Consider the following 25953-nt stretch of genomic DNA (forward strand, 5'->3'; position numbering starts at 1 on the left):
CACTGTTCAGAGAGGTGTACTGTCTTCCCTCCTTGTTAATCTCACATTTGATGATGGACCACAGGTTCTCAATGGGGTTCAGATCAGGTGAACAAGGAGGCCATGTCATTAGATTTTCTTCTTTTATACCCTTTCTTGCCAGCCACTCTGTGGAGTACTTGGACGCGTGTGATGGAGCATTGTCCTGCATGAAAATCATGTTTTTCTTGAAGGATGCAGACTTCTTCCTGTACCACTGCTTGAAGAAGGTGACTTCTAGAAACTGTCAGTAGGACTGGGAGTTGAGCTTGACTCCATCCTCAACACGAAAAGGCCCCACAAGCTCATCTTTGATGATACCAGCCCAAACCAGTACTCCACCTCCACCTTGCTGGCGTCTGAGTCGGACTGGAGCTCTCTGCCCTTTACCAATCCATCCATCTGGCCCATCAAGACTCACTCTCATTTCATCAGTCCATAAAACCTTAGAAAAATCAGTCTTGAGATATTTCTTGGCCCAGTCTTGACGTTTCAGCTTGTGTGTCTTGTTCAGTGGTGGTCGTCTTTCAGCCTTTCTTACCTTGGCCATGTCTCTGAGTATTGCACACCTTGTGCTTTTGGGCACTCCAGTGATGTTGCAGCTCTGAAATATGGCCAAACTGGTGGCAAGTGGCATCTTGGCAGCTGCACGCTTGACTTTTCTCAGTTCATGGGCAGTTATTTTGTGCCTTGGTTTCTCCACACGTTTTTGCGACCCTGTTGACTATTTTGAATGAAACGCTTGATTGTTCGATAATCACGCTTCAGAAGCTTTGCAATTTTAAGAGTGCTGCATCCCTCTGCAAGATATCTCACTATTTTTGACTTTTCTGAGCCTGTCAAGTCCTTCTTTTGACCCATTTTGCCAAAGGAAAGGAAGTTGCCTAATAATTATGCACACCTGATATAGGGTGTTGATGTCATTAGACCACACCCCTTCTCATTACAGAGATGCACATCACCTAATATGCTTAATTGGTAGTAGGCTTTCGAGCCTATACAGCTTGGAGTAAGACAACATGCATAAAGAGGATGATGTGGTCAAAATACTAATTTGCCTAATAATTCTGTACTCCCTGTATAGTTAGGATAGCCTTATGCCTATCCCGTGCATGCTTAAACTTTTTTACTGTGTTAACCTCTACCACTTCAGCTGGAAGGCTATTCCATGCATCCACCATCCTCTCAGTAAAGTAATACTTCCTGATATTATTTTTAAACCTTTGCCCCTCTCATTTAAGATTGTCCTCTTTTTGTGGTAGTTTTTCTTCTTTTAAATATAGTCTCCTCCTTTACTGTGTTGATTCCCTTTATGAATTTAAATGTTTCTATCATATCCCCCCTGTTTCGTCTTTCCTCCAAGCTATACCTGTTATGTTCCTTTAACCTTTCCTTGTAAGTTTTATCCTGCAATCCATGAACCGGTTTAGTAGCCCTTCTCTGAACTCTCTCTAAAGTATCAATATCCTTCTGGAGATACGGTCCCCAGGACTGCATACAATACTCCAAGTGAGATCTCACCAGTGTTCTGTACAATGGCATGAGCACTTCACTCTTTCTACTGATAATACCTCTCCATATACAACCAAGAATTCTGCTAGCATTTCCTGCTGCTCTATTACATTGTCTGCCTACCTTTAGGTCATCAGAAATTATCACCCCTAAACCCCTTTCCTTAGATGTTGAGGTTAGGACGCTATCAAATATTCCGTACTCTGCCCTTGGGTTTTTATATCCAAGATGTATGATCTTGCACTTATCCACATTAAATGTCAGTTGCCACAACTCTTACCATTTTTCAAGTTCACCTAAATCATTTGCCATTTGTTTATTCCTCCTGGAACATCAACCCTGTTACATTGCATAATCAACCACTGAACGAGTGCCTAGCCTAATGCGCATTAAAGGGAAACTCCAGTGCCAGGAAAACGATCCGTTTTCCTGGCACTGGAGGGTCCCTCTCCCTCCCACCCCCCAATCCCCGGTTACTGAAGGGGTGAAAACCCCTTCAGTGACTTACCTGAGGCAGCGGCGATGTCCCTCGTCGCTGTCTCTGCCTCCGCGACACTCCTCCTCTTCATTGCGTCAGCCGGTGGGCGAGACTGATCTCGCCCACCGGCCGAGGGGACCTAATGCGCATGCGCGGCAATGCAGCGCATGCGCATTACGTCTCCCCAAAGGAAAGCATTGAAAAATCATTTCAATGCTTTCCTATGGGGTTTTGAGCAACGCTGGAGGTCCTCACACAGCGTGAGGACGTCCAGCGACGCTAGAACCCAGGAAGTGACCTCTAGTGGCTGTCTAATAGACAGCCACTAGAGGTGGAGTTAACCCTGCAATGTAATTATTGCAGTTTATAAAAAAACTGCAATAATTACACTTGCAGGGTTAAGAGTAGTGGGAGTTGGCACCCAGACCACTCCAATGAGCAGAAGTGGTCTGGGTGCCTAGAGTGTCCCTTTAAAGCCTTATGTTCTCTTTATTTTCTCGTACAATATAATGAATGTTTATGTATCTTTATTTTACATTTTCTATCTATAATGTTTCAATAAATAGAGATGTCGCGAACCTAAAAATTTCCACAAATGTTCGCGAACGGGCGAACCGCCATTGACTTCAATGGGCAGGCGAATTTTAAAACCCACAGGGAATCTTTCTGGCCACAATAGTGATGGAAAAATTGTTTCAAGGGGACTAACACCTGGACTGTGGCATGACGGAGGGGGATCCATGGCAAAACTCCCATGGAAAATTACATAGTTGATGCAGAGTCTGGTTTTAATCCATAAAGGGCATAAATCACCTAACATTCCTAAATTGTTTGGAATAACGTGCTTTAAAACATCAGGTATGATGTTGTATCGATCAGGTAGTGTAAGGGTTACGCCCGCTTCACAGTGACAGACCAAACTCCCCGTTTAACGCACCGCAAACAACCGCAAACAGTCCATTTGCACAACCGCAAACTCCCCATTTGCACATGGTTGGATACCAAGCTAGCCATGTCCCGTTCCTTGTCCTCACTGATGTCATTGAAGGTCTCTTCCTCCACCCAGCCACGTACAAGGGTCCCCGAAAGGTGACAACAAGCCCCCTGGGACGCCTGCTGTGTTTGGTCTTCCACCTCCTCAAAGCCACCTTCCTCCTCTGACTCCTCTTCTTCAGACTCTCTCTGCATTGCCTCTCTCTGCGTTATTATAAGGTGTGTTAAGTAGTACTATTCCTATCAGTTTAATCCCTGTTACGTCCCTTATCAGGGGACGTGTATATGGCATCGATTTTAGGAACCGGGAGATGGAAAAAGATGCTTGGTCGGTCCTCCTACTTCAAATTTGGGCCACTGCGTGTGCAATCTAATGTGCCACCAGATAGGAGTGGTGTGTTAAGTAGTACTATTCTTATCAGTTTAATCCCTGTTACGTCCCCTATCAGGGGACGTGTATATGGCATCGATTTTAGGAAGTGGGAGATGGAAAAAGATGCTTGGTCGGTCCTCCTACTTCAAATTTGGGGAAATCTAATGTGCTAAAAATTTGGGGCAATCTAATGTGTGTGGTGTGTTAAGTAGTACTATTCTTATCAGTTTAATCATTGTTACGTCCCCCTCATCAGGCCTTTTTTAGTCGAATGTATTGCCCACTGTCAGTCCCTTCGGGATCCATCCCTCATTCATCTTAATAAAGGTGAGGTAATCTAGACTTTTTTGACCTAGGCGACTTCTCTTCTCAGTGACAATACCTCCTGCTGCACTGAAGGTCCTTTCTGACAGGACACTTGAAGCGGGGCAGGCCAGAAGTTCTATTGCAAATTGGGATAGCACAGGCCACAGGTCAAGCCTGCACACCCAGTAGTCAAGGGGTTCATCGCTCCTCAGAGTGTCGATATCTGCAGATAAGGCGAGGTAGTCTGCTACCTGTCGGTCGAGTCGTTCTCTGAGGGTGGACCCCGAAGGGCTGTGGCGATGCATAGGACTTAAAAAGCTCCGCATGTCCTCCATCAACAACACGTCTGTAAAGCGTCCTGTCCTTGCCGGCGTGGTCGTGGGAGGAGGAGGATTACTTTCACCTCTTCCCCTGTTAGATTCCCGTTGTGCTGTGACATCACCCTTGTACGCTGTGTAAAGCATACTTTTTAATTTATTTTGGAACTGCTGGATCCTTTCCGACTTGCGTTAATTCGGTAACATTTCAGGCACTTTCTGCTTATACCGGGGGTCTAACAAAATAGATATCTACAGAGGGGAGAATAAAAACAACTCATAGAGTAGTATATCAAAACCAGTGAATTGTATGGTTTCAAGGTTGCACTCACATAAGTTAATTGATTGCAGGCATGTCAAAAAGTATAAAGATGGTATTGGAATGGTATGAACTCCTCAAACTCCAGAAAAGGGCATGTGGGAAACAGAAAATACACAACAATAAGTGCAGACTTTAAAAAACAATGCTTGAGCTGAATTAAATGGCACTTACAAACTAGAAGTGTTGTTGAAGCATATAGAGGTCTCGGAAGATTGTTGCTCCAGACATAGAAAATAGCTTCTTGATGATAATATAAGCAAATGTATTGGATACAACAAAATAATTAAAATCAAAATGAAATAAATAAATGAAAATCCCACAGGGGCCCAACCCTACGCGTTTCGTCCGGTGATCCGGACTTCCTCAGAGGTATCGCAGTTAAGTCCTCAAAGTGGAGTCAGTCTGATGCCTTTTCTTTCTTCGCGTCTTTTAAACCGCACTTGCCGCTTCTTTTTTGGCCAGCCGGCCAATCCGATGCTGTAAACCGCGGCTGTAGATCATCACTCCGAGATTGGATGACGTCACGCGTTGTCTGTACGAGTAAACGTGAGCGCGTGCGTTCCAGTCTTGCGTACCATTTGTATGAGGACTCATATAGCGCTTGCGTGTCATTGAGTTAGTTCATACCTCTCCGAAATGTTTATAGTTGGATACAATGTTGCAAAAAATTAAACATAGAAAAAAATTAAACATAGAAAAAAATATTACAAAACAAACCAACTTATAGATTTAATATATTCTTTTAAACATGCACTGCTTTACATTCCAAGAGAAAATATGAGTAATATATTAATCATTTGACTCTTAAAACTATTAAAATTCTTTCTCTTACAGGAATCTTCTAAAATAATATTGGATTTGTAAAAAGCATAATGAAAATAATAATAATAGTAGTAAATGATAATAAATAACCGACCATAAATGACCAAATTCAAATAGAGAATCAATAGTAGTTTAAATAGAGAACAATATTAGAAACCATTTTAATTCTTAGAACCTATATTAAAAAGCAAACTAAATCGAATTCTACATTCAGGCCTCTAGGTTGTAAGGTTTTTAGTCTATAGATCCAGAACCCTTCTCTTTTCCTCAGTTTTAGCATAATATCGCCCCCTCTTTCATTTAAAACAACTTGTTATATAGCTATAAAATGAAGGTTATTAGTGAAGGATGGACAAGAATTGCAATGTGTGGGAACTGAGTGGGTGGTGATTTGTTTACGTACATTGTTATAATGTTCCAGATATCTAACTTTCGCTTTTCTACCCGTCCTCCCCACATCAGATACATAAAAGTACCGACACAAATAGCTATATAGACAAAAACAGCAGTCACCACCCTAAGTGGTTAACTGGAGTTCCAAGGAGTCAATTTACTCGTATAATGAGAAATTGCACGGATAAGAACATGTATTTCAAACAAACGGATATTTTAAAAGAAAGATTTCTAGAGAAAGGTTACTGTGAGAAATTCCTAAATTAAAAAATTAAAAAAGTGGGTAGTAAAGAAAGGGATACTTTGCTCCAACACAGTAAACACGAAAAAGGGAACTCGAGTTTCGAATATGCTTTTAATACTAAATATAACTCAAAAGCTTTTGACATACAACGAATTCTAAAGAAACATTGGAAACTCCTTTTAGAGGATGATTTCCTTAAACATAAGATTCCAAATTATCCTAAAACTATTTTTAAAAGGGGGAATAATTTTAAGAATATTCTAGCACCCAGCACTTTTCGGAATAAGAACTGTACCAAGAGGCCTAACATAGGATTTAAGACCTGTGGCAACTGTAAGGCTTATAAGACATTTAAAGAATTTAAAAGTAACCAAACAGGCGAGGTTTTCAAGATTTATGGCCATCTATCGTGTTCCTCCTCGCATGTTGTGTATCTGATAACTTGTGGTTGCGGTGCACAGTATGTGGGGAGGACGGGTAGAAAAGCGAAAGTTAGATGTCTAGAACATTATAACAATGTACGTAAACAAATCACCACCCACTCAGTTCCCACACATTGCAATTCTTGTCCATCCTTCACTAATAACCTTCATTTTATAGCTATAGAACAAGTTGTTTTAGATGAAAGAGGGGGGGATATTATGCTAAAACTGAGGAAAAGAGAAGGGTTCTGGATCCATAGACTAAAAACCTTACAACCTAGAGGCCTGAACGTAGAATTCGATTTAGTTTGCTTTTCAATATAGGTTCTAAGAATTAAAATGGTTTCTAATATTGTTCTCTATTTAAACTACTATTGATTCTCTATTTGAATTTGGTCATTTATGGTCGGTTATTTATTATCATTTACTACTATTATTATTATTTTCATTATGCTTTTTACAAATCCAATATTATTTTAGAAGATTCCTGTAAGAGAAAGAATTTTAATAGTTTTAAGAGTCAAATGATTAATATATTACTCATATTTTCTCTTGGAATGTAAAGCAGTGCATGTTTAAAAGAATATATTAAATCTATAAGTTGGTTTGTTTTGTAATATTTTTTTATATGTTTGTTTAATTTTTTGCAACATTGTATCCAACTATAAAATTTCGGAGAGGTATGAACTCACTCAATGACACGCAAGCGCTATATGAGTCCTCATACAAATGGAACGCAAGAATGGAACGCATACGCTCACGTTTACTCGTACAGACAACGCGTGACGTCATCCAATCTCGGAGTGATGATCTACAGCCGCGGTTTACAGCATCGGATTGGCTGACTGGCCAAAAAAGAAGCGGCAAGTGCGGTTTAAAAGATGCGAAGAAAGAAAAGGCATCAGACTGACTCCACTTTGAGGACTTAACTGCGATACCTCTGAGGAAGTCCGGATCACCGGACGAAACGCGTAGGGTTGGGCCCCTGTGGGATTTTCATTTATTTATTTCATTTTGATTTTAATTATTTTGTTGTATCCAATAAATTTGCTTATATTATCATCAAGAAACTATTTTCTATGTCTGGAGCAACAATCTTCCGAGACCTCTATATGCCCGAACAACACTTCTAGTTTGTAAGTGCCATTTAATTCAGCGCAAGCATTGGTCTTTAAAGTCTGCATTGTAGTGTATTTTCTGTTTCCCACATGCCCTTTTCTGAAGTTTGAGGAGTTCATACCATTCCAATACCATCTTTATACTTTTTGACATGCCTGCAATCAATTAACTTATGTGAGTGCAACCTTGAAACCATACAATTCACTGGTTTTGATATACTACTCTATGAGTTGTTTTTATTCTCCCCTCTGTAGATATCTATTTTGTTTGTATTTTTTGTGAGGACTGGGAGGAGTCCTTTATTCCCTACACTGTCGGAGACACGTATAGGTAAAGTTATCCTATACGTTTTTATTCACCAAGTGGTGTGTAAAGTTTTCCATTTAAAAGGGTATACCCAATCTGTTTTTGCTATACCGGGGGTCTAGAAGCGTGGACACCCAGTACAGGTCATTCTCCTTCAGACTTTTTATACGAGGGTCCCTCAAGAGGCACGACAGCATGAAAGACCCCATTTGCACAAGGTTGGATGCCGAGCTACTCATGTCCCGTTCCTCGTCCTCAGTGATCTCACTGAAGGTATGTTCTTCCCCCCAGCCACGTACAAAACCACGGGTACCAGATAGGTGACAATGAGCACCCTGGGATGCCTGCTGTGGTTGGTCTTCCTCCTCCTCCTGAAAGCCACATTCCTCCTCTGACTCCTCTTCCTCACAATCCTCTTCCAGCGTTGCCGCAGGTCCAGCAAGCGATGCTGGTAAGGCTGTTTCTGATGGTGATGGTGACCACAACTCTTCCTCTTCCTCTTCACGCTCATCTACGACCTGATCCAGCACTCTTCGCAGGGCACGCTCCAGGAAGAAAACAAATTGTATGATGTCGCTGATGGTGCCTTCGGTACGACTGACTAGGTTTGTCACCTCCTCAAAAGGATGCATGAGCCTACATGCATTGCGCAAAAATTCCCAGCTCCGCAGAGGCTGTCCTAGCATCCCGGTCATACAAATAGTCGTTAACGGCTTTTTCTTGTTGGAGCAGGCGGTCGAACATTAGGAGTGTTGAATTCCAACGTGTCGGGCTGTCGCAAATCAAGCGCCTCACTGGCATGTTGTTTCGCCGCTGGATATCTGAAAAGTGCGCCATGGCCGTGTAGGAATGCCTGAAATGGCCACACACCTTCCTGGCCTGCTTCAGGACGTCCTGTAAGCCTGGGTACTTATGCACAAAGCGTTGTACGATCAGATTACACACATGTGCCATGCACGGCACATGTGTCAACTTGCCCAAATTCAATGCCGCCAACAAATTTCTTCCGTTGTCAAAAACCACTTTGCCGATCTCCAGTTGGTGCGGAGTCAGCCACTGATCCACCTGTGCGTTCAGGGCGGATAGGAGTGCTGGTCCGGTGTGACTCTCTGCTTTCATCAAGTCAACCCCAAGACGGCGTGACACTGCCGTATCCGGGATGTGGAATAGTACCTGGGGAGCTGGGGGGTGCCGTTGATGTGGAGCAAGACGCAGCAGCAGAAGAGGACTCAGCCGAGGAGGTTATGGAAGAGGATGGAGTAGGAGGAGTAGAGGAGGTGGCAGCAGGCCTGCCTGCAAGTCGTGGTGGTGTCACCAACTCCTCTGCAGAGCCACGCATTCCATGCTTGGTAGCCGTCAGCAGGTTTACCCAATGCGCAGTGTAGGTGATATACCTGCCCTGACCATGCTTTGCAGACCAGATATCAGTGGTCAGATGGACCCTTGCCCCAACACTGTGTGCCAGACATGCCATTACTTCCTTTTGCACAATCGAGTATAGGTTGGGGATTGCCTTTTGTGCAAAGAAATTTCGTCCGGGTACCTTCCACTGCGGTGTCCCAATAGCTAAAATATTTGAAACGCCTCAGACTCCACCAGCTTGTATGGTAAAAGCTGGCGGGCTAAGAGTTCAGACAAGTCAGCTGTCAGATGCCGGGCAAGGGGGTAACTTTGTGACATTGGCTTCTTACGCTCAAACATGTCCTTGACAGACACCTGACTGTGGGCAGATGAGCAGGAACTGCTCAAGGCGAGAGACGGAGTGGCGGATGGTTGAGAGGGGGCAAGGAGGACAGCAGTGGTTGACGTGGCTGAAGATGCTGCACCAGGAGGAGGATGGCGGCTTTGAGTTTGTGTGCTGCTTGTACTCATGTGTTGATCCCATAGTTGTTTGTGATGTGCGATCATGTGCCTTCGCAAAGCAGTTGTACCTAGGTGGGTGTTGGACTTCCCACTACTCAGTTTCTTTTGGCACAGGTTGCAAATGGCATCGCTGTTGTCAGAGGCAGACACACCAAAAAAATGCCACACTGCTGAGCTCTGCAATGACGGCATTCTGGTGGTGGCAACAGCATGTGTTGATTGGCGTGCTGTCTGGCTGATCCAGTGTGCCGATGCATGCTGTCTGACTGTGCCATTAGCTCCTTGCGACGACCTCCCCCTGCTTCCAACTTGTCTCCTCCTCCTCTCTGTCTCCCCATCTGAACTTTCCCCCTGTTCTTCTTCTCTTCTAGCGGGCACCCATGTGACATCCACGGACGCATCGTCATCATCAACCGCTTCACTTGTATCTGACAACTCAGCAAAGGAAGCAGCAGCGGGTACAACATCATCATCATCACACCGTACGTCCATGTGTGTAATGCTGCTTGACTGAGAAATATCCCTGTTACTTACATCTTCTGGCATCACTCATTTCTTCCAACTGATGTGTAAATAACTCCTCTGACAGATCAAGTGAAGCGGCTGTGGTGCTAGTGTTGGTGGTGGCGGCAAGCGGGCGAGTGGTAACTTGAGAGGTGCCCGAAGCTAAGCTGGAGGAGGATGGTGCGTCAAGGTTCCGAGCGGAAGCTGTAGAAGATTGGGTGTCCTGTGTTAGCCAGTCAACTATGTCCTCAGAACTTTTCGAGTTCAGGGTACGTGGCCTCTGAACACTGGGCATTATTCTAGGGCCAAAGGGAATCACAGCACCACGACCACGACGGCCCCTGCGGGGTGGCCTGCCTCTGCCTGTTATTTTTTTTTTCGATTAGTGGTACTATGCGTGCAAGCTACTGTGACAACAGATATGAGTGGCACTGTGCACTGGCAGAAGTTGGCAGAGTAGACGCTGTAGGCCTGACACACAAGCTTGCAGACAACTAACTGCTATTCAATCTATTACAGTCAAAATTCTATATATATTTTTTTTTTAAATGTACACTACTGTTACACCAGATGTGAGTTGCACTGGTGTGACACTGTGCCCTGGCAGGCCCTGAAACGCACACGTGTGAAGGAAACTGACTGCTATTATTTCACAGTCAAAAAAGTTTTTTAGTTTTTTTTAAATGCAAGCTATTGTGACACCAGATATGAGTGGTGGCACTGGGCAAGTGGGCACAGTATACGCTGTGAGCCTGACACACACGCTGGCAGGCAGGCAACTGCAATTAGATTACACAGAAAAAAAAAAAAGCAGACTGATGTTCTAGCCCTAAAGCAGAGATCAGATGAGTCCTTCAGGACTGTAGTGGACACTGAATACACTAGCCTAGCTATCGATTTCCCTATTAAATCAGCAGCAGCTACACTGTCCCTCCTCTCACTAAGAATGCAGCTTCCGGGGGGCGGGGCCTAGCTGTCATGGAGGAAAGACGCACTTCGTGTGAGCTCCCTCAATATCTCACTTTAAGCAGCTATCAACAAGCGAATTTCACCCCAGAAGGGGATGACCCAGCAATGTTGCTCCTACCTGACCGACCCGACATGCTTAATAGTGGTCAGCAACTCGACAGAGTCTTACTTACCTCCGCGTGGCAAATGTGGCCTGGTGCTCACCGGGCGGGAGAGGCGGCCGATCTCCCGATCCTGGGATGCCCAGGAGCAGCTACTTCCCAGCAGGAGCTCCGTTACCCCCCCCCTTCGGACCGGTGGGGGTTATCCCAGTCCACCCCTGAGAGGCTGTCTGGAGCTAATGGACGCACAGAGAACAGCCGCCCAGGCTGACATACTCATCTGCGACTCTCCCAATATGGCGGCAGCCGCGTGTCCTCCTGGTACCAGCAAAGCATGGCAGGATATTGAGTCTAAGCTGGACAGGCTCTTTAATCAATTTTGGAAGCAAAAAGACAGATCCGACCACCCGACAAAACAAGCTCCCACCACCTCAAGCCGCGAACCCGGCACTCAGCCAGAGACTTGCCTTTGTTGTTCCAGGTATCAGGGACTCCCAGGGTCTGCACCTGGCGCCCAGAAGGGATCGGATGAGCACAAGCAGTAAACAGCAGCCTGCCAAGCATGTCCCACTATAGCTGATCCTCCACACCATGCCTTTGATCACATGAACTGCTCTCTGCACATTAACTAATCGTAAAGCAAGCGTTTAAACATGTCATTATTTCACCTCCTAAAGAGTTTATTGTCGTAGTTCCTTACATGCCTTTACCTTAACCATTCATGTATTATGTTATTCACTAGTCTCATCTCATGGGGCGACTCACACTTGATTTATAACTAGTGGTGGAGCTGCTGATATAAATACACAGTTGATAACGTGCAAGCTACACCCTAAACATGACAGCCATCTTTCACAACAATGTACTGCTAAAAAAAAGAATGCAGCTTCCGAATGAATCTAAAATGGATACTGTCCAGGAGGTGGGAGGGTCTGGGAGGGAGGGTCTGCTGCTGATTGGCTGGAATGTGTCTGCTGACTGTGAGGTACAGGGTCAAAAGTTTACTCAATGATGACGAATAGGGGGCGGACCGAACATTGCATATGTTCACAGTCCGTGGCGAACGCGAACAAGCTATGTTCGCCGGGAACTATTTGCCAGCGAACTATTCGGGACATCTCTATCAATAAATATATTTTAATATAGAAGACTGTCTGTGGCACTTCCAGGTATATTTATAAAATTCAAAATGGATAGACAAAAAAAAAAATTGGGGGATTCTTCTATGCATCTAAAATAGGGATAAACAAATGGTACTTGGTGAAGTACGTCAAAACATAAATAAATTTTGCGCTGTAGATGTACACTCACAAGATGTTATGAAGTTTTGTGCCTTGGGGTGCCTCCCTTGATTTAGGCAGGGGGCTAAAATCTCCCTTGCTTGACATCGGGGCCCGGTGGCTTGCCCTGTGCCACCGGGTGAGAGGCCCATCCGCTTGGCCTGCCCTGTGGGAGAGCACAGCTTCCAGTCTGCAGATCCGCCGGGTGTGAGCTGCAGACGGAAGTGTCTTGCGATCCCCAGCCAATCAGAGCATTTCCCCAGGTTACCACGGCAACGCTCTGACTTCTAGAAATCACAAGATACTGCACCTGCCACACCCTCCCTCACTGTGTCACCCCCTCCCTGAGTCACCTGTCACCCCCTCCCTGAGCCACCTGTCATCCCCTCACTCAATGTGTCACCCCCTCCCTCCCTCGGTCACCTGTCATCCCCTCCCTCAATATGTCATCCCCTCCCTCAATATGTCACCCCCTCCTTCCCTCAGCCACCTGTCACCTCCTCCCTTACTGTGTCACCCCTTCCCTCCTTCAGCCACCTATCATCCCCTCCCTTTAGCCACTTGTCACCCCCTTCCTCATGGTCACCCCCTTCCTCCCTCACTGCGTCACCCCCTTTCTGTGTCACTCCCTCCCACAGCCACTTGTCACCCTCTCCCTCATGGTCACCCACTCACTGTGTAACCACCTCCTTCACGGCCACCCCTTCCTTCCCTCACTCTTCCACCCCTTCCTTATCTCACTCTTCCACCCACCCTTTTCCTCCCCCTGCCACTTGTCACCCCGCTCTCTGCCACTTGTCACCCCTCTCTCTGCCACCTGTCTACCCCTCCCTCAGCAACATGTCACCCCCTTCTATCCACTTCCTCCCTTACTCTGCCACCCCCTCCCTCACTCTGACACCTGTTACCCCCTTCCTCTGCCAACTGTCACCCCTTCCCTCCCACACTTTGCTACGGCCACAGTTACCCCTTTACTCACCCTTTTACAGTCACCCCTGAAGACAATCATCATACGCACAAATCATAAAACATACAGTGAGGGGGGAAGTATTTGATCCCCTGCTGGTTTTATACGTTTGTCCACTGACAAAGAAATGATCAATCTATAGTTTTAATGGTAGGTGTATTTTAACAGTGAGAGACAGAATAACAAAAAAAATCCAGAAAAATTCATGACAAAAAAGTTATAAGTTGATTTCCATGTCAATGAGTGAAATAATTATTTTACCCCTGGCAAAAACCCTTGTTGGCAATCATAGAGGTCAGATGTTTCTTCTAGTTCGCCAACAGGTTTTCACACATCTCAGGAGGGATTTATTCCCACTCCTCTTTGCAGATCCTCTCCAAGTCATTAAGGTTTTGAGGCTGACATTTGGCAACTTGAACCTTTAGCTCCCTCCATAGATTTTCTATGGGATTAAGGTCTGGAGACTGGCTAGACTACTCCAGGACTTTAATGTGCTTCTTCTTGAACCACTCCTTTGTTGCCTTCACTGTGTGTTTTGGGTCACTTTCATCCTGGAATACCCATCCACGACCCATTATCAATGCCCTGGCTGAGGAAAGGATGTTCTCACCCAAGATTTAACAGTGACCCGCCCATCGTCCCTTTGATACGGTGCAGTTGTCCTGTCCCCTTCGCAAAAAAACACCCCCAAAGCATAATGTTTCCACCTCCATGTTTGACTGTGGGGATGGTGTTCTTGGGGTCATAGGCAACATTCCTCCTCCTCCTCCAAACACAGCGAGGTGAGTTGAGGCCAAAGAGCTTGATTTTGGTCTCATCTGACCACAATACTTTTGTTTCCCAGTTCTCCTCTGAATCCATCAGATGTTCATTGGCAAACTTCAGACGGGCCTGTACATGTGCTTTTGAACAGGGGGACCATGCGAGCGCTGCAGGATTTCAGTCCTTCACGGCCTAGCGTGTTACCAATTGTTTTCTTGGTGACAATGGTTCCAGCTGCCGTTAGATCATTAACAAGATCCTCCTGTGTAGTTCTGGGCTGATTCCTCACCGTTCTCATGATCATTGAAACTCCACGAGGTGAGATCTTGCATGGAGCACCAGACCGAGGGAGACGGACAGTTATTTTGCGTTTCTTCCATTTGCGAATAATCGCACCAACTGTTGTCACCTTCTCACCGAGCTGCCTGGCGATGGTCTTGTAGCCAATTCCAGCCTTGTGTAGGTTTACAATCTTGTCCCTGATATCCTTGGACAGCTCTTGGCCATGCTGGAGAGTTTGGAATCTGATTGATTGCTTCTGTGGATAGGTGTCTTTTATACAGGTAACGAGCTGAAATTCTGGATTATTCTAACTTTTAGTGACCGAATAATCTAAATTTTATTAAAGACAGGAGGCGAATATTTGCTTATCTTTCTTTACTGAAACTCCCAGCAGCAAAGAAACAGTTAACAATCAGTTTAAAAAATTTAACCAATCAGCATGCATCACAGTAATATAAACTGCCATCAGGCTCCTCCCAATTCCTCTTTCTTGATGTAGCCGAACAGCCGTAGAGACAACCATGTAAACGTAGAACCATTAGAACGATGAGTAGGTAATGGTGTAAGTATCCGAAAGGATGAAGACAATGCTCAACCCGCGGGGGAGACTTTAGACAGAGAGGACGAGTGATCTTCACACTAGGAGGAAAGAGAGACATCGTGAAAGTATGGTCTCTTTGGCAAGAGAAAAAACAAATTAAATGTAATGAAACTAATATCCAATTTAAGTGCAAGTTTTAACATATAATAATTAACGGTCTGGTGTCTAGGGCAAGTGAAAACCAAATTAAAATGTAATAAAACTAATGTCCAATTTGAGTGCAAGCTTAACATATCATAATGACCTAACGAGTAAAGGTTAGAAAAGTTGAGAGAATATTAGTCAGCTAGTTAGAGATGGAGGTGGTAAGAGATACTTACCTATTAGGGTGGGTAAAGATATTCCAGGGTGGGAAAATATTCGCCTCCTGTCTTTAATAAAATTTAGATTATTCGGTCACTAACAGGTAGAATAATCCCGAATTTTATGGCAAGACAGGAGGCTTCATATTTGCTATTTTAACGCGTAGATAGCATGGACAAAGAAACATGTGGAGAATGTCTAAAATAAAAGGTACAGAAAGTGGATTCTCTAGACCAGTCAGCGGAGGATAAAATCTCCGCCAGGGAACCTCCAGCTAAGAATACAGAGGAGGCGGCCGCGCCCCTAACCGAGTGAGCCCCGAAAGACGCATCAATGCCGGCCAGGGTTAGTAGCCATTTAATCCATCGAGCGATGGTAGGGCATGAGACTGGTTTGTGTGGTGGCACATACGACACCAGGAGGGGCCCAGTAGGTGTCCTGAGAGGGGTAGTGCGAGAGATATAGTGTCTTATGCAACGGGCTACGCAGAGAAGGGGTTTCTCTGGAAAATAGGGGTAGCTCACTGTAGATGATTTGGTCTTGGTGCGTCTGGTGATGTGAAAGTGCACCCCTTCCGGTGTGAAATTGAGGGCATGAAAGTCGAAAGCCCTGATGTCGGAGACTCTTCGGAAGGAGACCAAGGAGAGCTAATTTGGCTGACAATTGGCGTAGGGAGAGCGCCTCGCTGTCCGGCCAAGCTTCTAAGAACGTGAGCATGATGGCCACGTCCCAGAACTGATTATATTTGGGAGCCGGGGGTCTAGCGATGCGGATGCCCCGTAAGAGTCTACACACAGAAGGGTGTTTGCCTACTGAAGAACTTTCGATAGGAACGTGCGCTGCAGAGATAGCAGATCGAAACACGTTAATAGTTCGGTAGGATTTACCCTGGTCGAACAGAGACGAGAGGAAATTGATAATATTAATTATAGATGTTGAAAAGGGATCAAAGTTCCTTTCCAAACACCAGCAACTCCAGAGACGCCATGCGGAGATGTAAGAGCATCTGGTTCCTGGGGCCCATGAATCCCAATCCCTGAGCAGTTGTCGAAAGGCCTGAGACATTCCAAGATCCCCTGAAACGGTCCAAGCCACTAGTCGGAGATGATCCTGGATTGCCAACGGGTGGAAGTTGCCTGCCGGGTCCCTGAGGAGGTCGCAGGAGGTGGGTAGAAGCAGGGGAAAGTCCACTGACAATTCCAGGAGGTAAGGGTACCATGGTTGGGCCCGCCATAGGGGGGTCACCGGTGTTATCTTGACACCTTGAGTTTTGAGGTGTTGTAGTGTGCGTGGAATCATGGAGAATGGAGGGAACGCATATGCACTGGACATCGGCCACGTCTGTAAGAAGGCATCGACTGCAAGGCACGCTGGATCTGGCAACCAGCTGAAAAATACGTCCGTCTGACTGTTGAGGCGAGACGCAAAGAGGTCCAGGTGGAATGGTCCCCGCCAAATCTGGAGACGGTGGAATATCTGTGGATTCAGTTGCCAATCGCTGGAATCCCTCCAATGACGGGAGAACCAGTCTGCAACGAGGTTGTCTGATCCCGGTAGATATTCTGCTCGCAGGGAGATATTCCTGTCTAGGCAGAACTGATACAATTCTTTGGTCAGGTCCGAAACCATCTTCGATTTGGAACCTCCTAGATGATTCACGTAGCGAACTGCTGACACATTGTCCATCTTCAGCACCACGGAACGATTGTAGACATCCTTGGCGAAACTGCGGATTGCGAAGGAGCCTGCAATTAGTTTGAGGCAATTGATATGAAGTGCTTGTTCCGAATGGGACCAGATGCCTCCTGTACAATTTTCCGAGCAAGTTGCACCCCATCCGAGCAGGCTTGCATCCGATTCTAGAATGAAATCGGGTTGGGATTCCGAAAATGGCTCTTCCATTCCAAGCGTCCATATGGTGTAGCCACCAATGGAGTTCTAACCGAACTTCGTCTGTGAGTGTGATCTCTTGTTTGTAGGATGTCGACTGATGTAAATATTGCGTCTTCAGGCGTTGCAATGCTCGGTAGTGCAATGGGGCAGGGAATATGGCCTGTATTGAGGCGGAGAGCAAGCCGATGATGCGAGCTAGATCTCGCAGGCAGAGGTATGGTGATATCAGCAGCCTCCGAATGTCCTTTTTTTATGGATTTGATTTTGGTTGCCGGAAGTTGAAGGATTGCCTGAACAGAATCTATCTGGAATCCCAGGAATTATACCGTCTGGGACGGTGTGAGAGATGACTTCTGGCGATTGATCACGAACCCAAGGTTTTGTAACAAAGCTGAGGTCATGGCTGTATGAAGGTGAAGAGTCTCTTGATCCTGCGCTATGAGGAGGATATCGTCCAGATAAATGATGGACCGGATTCCCTGGGAACGCAGTAATGCCATTACTGGTTTCATTAGTTTGGTAAAGCACCAGGGTGCGGAAGATAGGCCGAAGGGGAGGCAGGTTAATTGTCATATTTCCTGTTCCCAACGAAACTGAAGGAGGCAGCGGTGGGCTGGTGCTACCGTCACCGTGAGGTATGCATCCTTTAGATCGAAGCAGAAGAACCAATCTCCCTCGCAGAGTAGGTCTCTCAATAAATGGATTCCCTCCATTTTGAAGTGACGGTATGTGATGAACCTGTTCAGATCTCTCAGATTGATAACAGGTCGCAGGTCTCCTGATTTTTTCTTGACTAGCAACATGTTGCTTATGAAGGGCCAACAACTCTTTCGATCGCACCTTTGGTGAATAGATTGTTGAGTTCGCTCTGTAGAGTCGACTCGTCTAACAGTGACATTTTGATCGGGATAGGAGGAAATTTTTGTATCGGTTCGTCTGAAAAGTCTATGTGGAACCTGGACACAGTCTGAAGGATCCAAGGATCCCGAGTGAGTTGAGACCACTGTTGGGAAAAAAGGGTTAACCGGCCTGCAATAGGAATATGAGAATAAGGAAGGTCCATTACCTGTAGCAGTGCGACCGTGGATGGAAGCGGATCCACGTCCTCGGATAGCTCCGCGCGAGGGAAAGAATTGCCTGTGGTGGAATCGGGTATTGCCCGAGTTCCAGGTGTCCGAAGGTCGAGGCCTGTAGCCCGTGAAGGCGGCTCTGCCAGTCGCTCGGCCTCTGTAGCGACCAGCTCTCCCAGAAAAACGCTGTGTGCGAAACACCTTGCGAATGGAGGATTGCGCTTTTGTCAGCGTAGTAAATACAGAGACGTGTTTACTAAGTTCTTTTATGAACTTGTCTCCGAATAACATGCCTTGAGCCTCTGCACCAAGTTCTTTATTGCCCAATTCGGCAAGCTTGGCATCGATTTTATAAAGGATGGCCTTCCGCCGTTCTGTCGAGATTGCCACATTGGCATTGCCTAAAAGGCATAAAGCCCTTTGTGCCCACTCTCGCACCATATGTGCGTCAAACGTGCCACCTGATAAAGCCTCGTCTGCTATAATGAAAATTTGTATAAGCGGGCCCGCCACATCCATCAACTTATGGCTTTCAGACCCTGTTCTATACCCTGACTTGGTCAGAAAGGTAACAAGGAAGGGGTCGAATTCAGGTGTACTGGCCACCTTGTCCGGGATAATGGGACGTGGGCATTCTGCCCTCAATTTGGCTCTCACCTCTTTTTCTAGAATCCGACGGAGCCACATTCTGCAGTATTTGGCAATGTGGTCCAGGGGTGTCCATTCAGCAGATCTAGGGTGCTTGATGCATCTGGGGTCAAATAAAGGGCGGCCAGAGGTGTCAAATAAGGTATCATCTTTTAAGTTAGGGTTTTCGGATGTTAAGTCAGATTCCAAATGGAATTCCTTTTGAGGTATGAGGTAGTCATTATTTGCAAAATCAGACGGATAAAGGTCTCGGGATGTCTTATGAGGTGGAGCATCATTGTCCGAATGTTCTGCATAATATTCATCTACCACCTGAAGATCATAATTAGAGGTTGAACCCTCAAGTGGGTCCAAATTATGTTGGGAGACAACCTCCCTGGGTTTAGAATAGGATACTCTAGGGTGTTTGGCAGGCACTTTGCCTTTACCGGCGGTAGCGCGATCACCTTTCCAAGGGCGTTTGCGAGGAGCTTCATCACGTTCTGAACCGTGAGAATCCTCGGAGTCTGACAGCTGGGTAATAGTCGCTGTAGGGGCTGGGACTGTCTGTTCGCGGAAAGCTGCTAGAGCTTTGGGTATGGATTCGGTAATGGCATTGAATAGCCAAGCCTTAAGTTCAGCAGAGACTGCTGGTTCTGGCAAATCCGACATAATGTCAGTAACCGTGGGGTCACCACTATAGTATTTAACTTATTTGTATTTTTATTTATTTTATTTTATTTTATTTATTTATTTATTTATTTTTATTTTTATATGCAGACAAACTATTTACAATGAGGCGGTGGACTTAGACAGTATGTAAACTTTTGGTAAACAATTATCCTGCAAAAAAAGTGGGGTTCATCCACAGCTTATCAGTGGGGTTCACCCAGAGAGAAAAGGAACAATATAATGTCCAAAATCAATAACAGGTATGTACCTGTGTAATTATATAGGGGGTTACCCTGTATAGAGGCAAAGAGGGGGTCACCCTTAGAAAAAAGGCTAGAGGGGGTCACCCTCAGAAAATAGGCTAGAGGGGGTCACCCTCAAAATCAAGCAAGGGTTTTGAAACACTTTGTTGTAATTGGGAATCTGTAAACAGAAAAAAACAAAAAAACAGATATTTTGAGTATGGGGTATATACCTTTAAGTATTAGCTGACGGACTGGGGCTTTAAGAAATGAAAATGTACTTACCGAGCAGCTGGGTCGCGTTTGCAGTGAAGAGCCGAAACAAAACTAAACTGCTGCACAGAATCCTTCCACAAGATAGCGCTGAGCCCAAAAAAACGGGAAAAGGTAAGAGAAAAGGAGGGAGGGCAGGACGCGTCTCTATGGAGACGCCAGGGCAACATAGATTGTGTATAGAGAAGCTGAGCGGCTGAACGGACCGGCAAAATGGCGGGAGCCGCGACGAAAGTGTCAGTTCGCACTTTAGATTGAAACTGACAGCACAATATTGAAGTTGAAAAATAATAAATAAATAAGAAAAATTATGAGGTAATCTGAAGTTGTCGGCTGACTTGAAAGTCAGCCCACTTAACAGTTGTTAAAAAAGGAGCATATATTGCATAAAAGAGTTAAAGGAACAGAAAAAAATATATGTAATATATTTAAATGCTATTAAAGTGATAAAAGTCAGTTAAATTGAGCTCTAATAGGGATATAATTAGAATAGACTCACCTGGGAGGCTAAGCAGCAAAGAAAGAGGAATTGGGAGGAGCCTGATGGCAGTTTATATTACTGTGATGCATGCTGATTGGTTAATTTTTTTAAACTGATTATTAACGGTTTCTTTGCTGCTGGGAGTTTCAGTAAAGAAAGATAAGCAAATATGAAGCCTCCTGTCTTGCCATAAAATTAGAAGCACTCCCTTTTAAGAGAGTGCTCCTAATCGCAACTCATTACTTGCATAAAAAACACCTGGAAGCCAGAAATCTTGCTGATTGATAGGGGATCAAATACTTTTTTTCACTTATTGACATGCAAATCAATTTATAACTTTTTTTTCTGGATTATTTGTTGTTGTTGTTATTCTGTCTCTTACTGTTAAAATACACATACTATTAAAATTATAGACTGATCATGGCTTTGTCAGTGGACTAATGTTCAAAATCAGCAGGGCATCAAATACTTTTTTACCTTACTGTAGCTTCACCATAAACAAAATGCACAAAAGCCACAGGCAGCCTTCCACATATACAAAACACTGCAAGCAGCTACCCCAGACAAACATACACATGCATACAGAAACATACATTCACATACAAGGATACTCACTGTCAGACACACACTCTCAGGCACATACACAGGTAGACAATGCCAGACACACTCAGAAATACACACAGCCAGATAAAAACACATTGTGATTGTATGTCTGTATTAGTACATTTTTGTGTCTCTGTGCATCAGTGTGTTTGTGTGTGCATGCATATGTATTAGTGTGCATATGTATTTGTTTATTCGTGTGTATATGTGTGCATGTATTAGTGTGTGTGTCTTTGTCTGCAATGTGAGGGTGGTATGGTATGGGCAATACAAAAGTAAAGTTGTAAGCAACATATATTATATACATACATACATATACAATACATGGGGAAACACATGTAATATACATGTAAAGGATTATACAATATGTGTGGAAAATGTCTGACATTGTTTTCTTATCTGTAACTTTATTATTTGGTAACTGCTTTTTTAAAAGCCCAACCAAAATGTAAATTTTTATTTCCAATAACCCCTTCATACCGGCACTTACGTATACACGACTGCCAGGCTATACAACCATACCCCGCATTTGTGAATAAATAATTAGCATAATTGCAAATTAAATTCGTTTATTGCAAATTATCTCATAACGACAGTCAGAGAGCTCACAACGCAGCGGCACACAGGGCCGGACTGGCCCACCGGGATACCGGGAAATTTCCCGGTGGGCCGCCGGCACCTGGGGCCAGGCAGACAACTGGGTCTGCTGGCGGCCGCTGGGGGAGGTCTGTTTGCGGCCGCTGGGGGAGCTGCGCTGGCTCTGCTCCCCCAGCGTGCAGCTGAATGAGACCGGGGCCGGAATATTACGTCATATTCCGGCACCGGTCTCATTCAGCAGCGCGCGAGGGCGGGAGAGCCAGCGCAGCTCCCCCAGCGGCCGCCAGCAGACCTCCCCCAGCGGCCGCAAGCACAGGTGCCCCTGCCCCAGCAGCCTCCTGCACTGCACGACCCCCTGGCAGGTAGGAGTAATGTGTGTCAGTGTGAGTTTGTCTGTGTGTCATGGTGTGTGTGTCTGTCTGTGTCATGGTGTGTATCTGTATGGTGTGTGTCTGTCTGTCTGTGTCATGGTGTGTGTGTCTGTCTGTGTTATGGTGTATGTCTGTGTGGTGTGTGTCTGTCTGTCTGTGTCATGGGGTGTGTGTGTGTGTGTGTGTGTGTGTGTGTCTGTGTCATGGTGTGTCTGTCCGTCATGGTGTGTGTCTGTCTGTGTCATGGTGTGTGTGTGTGTGTGTCTGTCTGTCTGTGTTATGGTGTCTGTCTGTATGGCGTGTGTGTCTGTCTGTCTGTGTCATGGTGTGTCTGTCCGTCATGGTGTGTGTCTGTGTCATGTGTGTCTGTCCGTCATGGTGTGTGTGTCTGTGTCATGGTGTGTGTGTCTGTCTGTGTCATGGTGTCTGTCTGTATGGTGTGTGTGTGTGTGTGTGTGTGTGTGTGTGTCTGTATGGTGTGTGTGTGTGTGTCTGTCTGTCATGGTGTGTGTATGTCTGTGTCATGGTGTGTGTGTCTGTCTGTGTCATGGTGTGTGTGTCATGGGGTGTGTGTCTGTCTGTGTCATGGTGTGTGTGTCTGTCTGTGTCATGGTGTCTGTCTGTATGGTGTGTGTGTGTGTGTGTGTCTGTCTGTCATGGTGTGTGTGTGTGTCTGTCTGTCATGGTGTGTGTATGTCTGTGTCATGGTGTGTGTGTCTGTCTGTGTCATGGTGTGTGTGTCTGTCTGTGTCATGGTGTGTGTGTGGGTCTGTCTGCGTCATGGTCTGTCTGTGTCATGGTCTGCATGTTGTGTGTCTGCCATGGGGTGTGTATCTGTCATGGTATACGTGTGTTTAAAAATAGTGTTTTTGCTCACCTTTTTTTTTTCCCACGCAGCGAGCTGGTCTCCCCTCGACTGGCCCTGCCTCTATGGCTGAGATCATCTAGCTTGATGATCTCAGCCAATCCAATGCTTTGCCATTGGATTGGCTGCAAAACGTTACACCAATCAGCCTCTCCTCATAGAGATGCCTTGAATCAATGTATCTCTATGGGGAACGTTCAGCACCTACAGAGTGTGGAGGCCCTGAATGTAGGTGCACTGACACAGGAAGCACCTCTAGTGACCGTCTGAGTGACTGTCACTAGCGGTGTCACTTTGAAGCAATGTAAACACTGCCTTTTCTCTGAAAAGTCAGTGTTTACATTGAAAATCCTGTAGGGACATGCATATATATATTACTCAATCATCTGTCATGGCAAGACATAGCCTTACATGTTACACGCGATAATATATGGCGCAGTGACTTATGGGGCTGGCATACATTTTTTATCCAGGGCTGCTTTGTATCCCCAGTCCGGCCCTGGCGGCACAGAGAGCTGTGACAATGCAAGCCTCTGAAGATGAATACAGAGACTAGCTCTTTGTATCTAATGCTCCAAGCCCACCATTCAGTAGATCTACAGCTCCTTAGACACACATACAAGGCAACCCCTATTTATTTTTCACTAATGGTGTTAGTGGGGGCCTCATGTTTGAGGTTTGCCTAAGGCCTCGCAAAGTCTAGTGCCGCCCCTGGTGTTATATTTCATGTGTTACATGCTTTATTTCTATATATTTCATGGTGCTACGCTAATCACTGTCCCACAGCTAGATCAGAGCAGGGTCTCTAGGGTGTGCACAAGTATGATTGTCTAATAAGATTTGCCTATATACATTATACTTGTGCAATTTACCTTTAACCAGTCCTAGCTATCATAAAGCATTTCTTATTTTCTTGTTCTCATGTTCAGATGTCTTTGGACTCACTATTTCTCTTGTTACTATTGCATGTTTTCTTAAAACAAGATAAGTGCTGTAACTCTACATGACAAAGATTGACCAGCTTTCTTGTTAACCAGCATTCTTACCTGCGTGTTTATTACTCTTTGCACTGCAAATACAAAGATACTTTGAACATTTATATCTGCTATTATTTTGGTTGTTTTATAACTATTGTAAAATTTACAGGTACCGTATATACTCGAGTATAAGTCGAGTTTTTCAGCACATTTTTTGTGTTGAAAAACCCCAACTCGACTTATACTCGAGTTAATGTCTGTATTATGGCAACTTACATTGCCATAATACAGACCAGGACCGCCGGGCTCATTACAAGCCCGGCGGTCCTGTTGGGGGCTGGCAGAGAGCTGTTACTTGCCTCTCCTGCAGCTCCTGTCAGCTCCCTTCTCTCACCTCCGGTTCGGTCAGCTCCACTGTAAGTCTTGCGAGAGACCGCAAGACTTACAGTGGAGCTGACAGGGGAGCTGACCGGACCGGAGGTGAGAGAAGGGAGCTGACAGGAGCTGCAGGAGAGGTAAGTTACAGCTCTCTGCCAGCCCCCTCCTACACAGCCATCCACTGGACCACCAGGGAATAAGAGCCCCCCTCCCTGGCCAGCTAACAAGCAGGGAGGGGTGGCGAAAATAAAATTAAATAATAATAATTAAAAAAAAATATTAACATTTAAAAAATTAAATAATAAAATTAAAAAAATACTAAAATATTTTTTTAAATATTAAAATTTAAAAAATGATATACCGTATTAAAAAAGATAATAATAAAAATGCCCTCCCCCCACCCAGTTCACACACACTACACACACACACTACACACACACAAACACACACACTCATACAAACACACACACAAACACACACACAAACACACACACTCATACAAACACACACACTGCATTTTATACACACACAATCATACAAACACACACACACTCTGCATTATACACACACACACACTCTGCATTCACACAAACACACACACACAATCTGCATTATATACACACACACACACACACACAGACTCTGCATTCACACAAACACACACACTCTGCATTATATGTGCGTATATAATGCAGAGTGTGTGTTTGTATGAGTGTGTGTGTATATAATGCAGAGTGTGTGTTTGTATATGTGTGTGTGTGTATAATGCAGATTGTTTGTATGTGTGTGTGTGTATATAATGCAGTGTGTAGGTTTGTATGAGTGTGTGTGTAAATAATTATAAAAATCACAGAATTTCATAGCCCCAAGTTTTACCCTCGACTTATCCACGAGGCATAGCATATTTCACAATTGCTGGTCACAAAACTGCACTCGACTTATACATGAGATCGACTTATACACGAGTATATACGGTATTTTAAGCGTTTTATGCAAATATTTTAAATAGTTGGTGCATGTGTCCTTGGATATTCGAGTTACAATACCTTCTAGTTCACGCTAGTATATATGTTTTACTGCGTGAAGTGAATCCCAGAAAAGACAATTACACTATGTACATCATTTCAATTTTGTTTTTATAGAATATTTTTATATTATATTTTATTTTTTGGCAATACGGTATAGGCAAATACGTATAGTTACGGCTAACAATTAATTTTTATTCTTTTCATTATATTTATTCTTTTTAATCTCTACAAATATATAATTTGTAAATTGTCACCTTTAACAACTTTTTATCCTAATTTAATGTTTAGTAAACAAACTAAAGATGTTAATGAGTGTGTTTAAAAATACATATTATATAAATGTATATTTAATAATCCACAGTGAATATAAATGAACAGTTATAAAGATTTTTATATAAATGCATAAAAATAAGTTTGGCTATCCAAATTTAATGATAATCATCTCTTATCCAACAGAGGAATGGAAAGCACAGTTTATCAAAACTGAAAGAAAGAAGTTGCTAAACTACAAAGCTCAGCTTGTTAAAGATCTGAACCCCCGTGTTTACTGTCCATTTGCAGGATACTTTGTTGAAGCTCACCCATCAGATAAGTATGTTTAAGAAGCAAACACAATCCT

General features: G+C 44.6%; 1 protein-coding gene across 2 annotated transcripts in view; it reads left to right on the plus strand.

Moving 5' to 3' along the window:
- LOC134608650 (cytidine monophosphate-N-acetylneuraminic acid hydroxylase-like) overlaps nucleotides 1–25953 on the plus strand; it is a 273312-nt gene that overhangs the window by 210210 nt on the left and 37149 nt on the right. For both annotated transcript variants that reach the window (XM_063451660.1, XM_063451661.1), the window contains exon 9: nucleotides 25791–25926. In XM_063451660.1, coding sequence (XP_063307730.1) covers nucleotides 25791–25926 — 136 coding nt within the window. The remainder of the gene's footprint in view (nucleotides 1–25790; nucleotides 25927–25953) is intronic.

This window comes from Pelobates fuscus, chromosome 4 (genome assembly GCF_036172605.1).
Source record: "Pelobates fuscus isolate aPelFus1 chromosome 4, aPelFus1.pri, whole genome shotgun sequence".
Classification (NCBI taxonomy): Eukaryota; Metazoa; Chordata; class Amphibia; order Anura; family Pelobatidae; genus Pelobates; species Pelobates fuscus.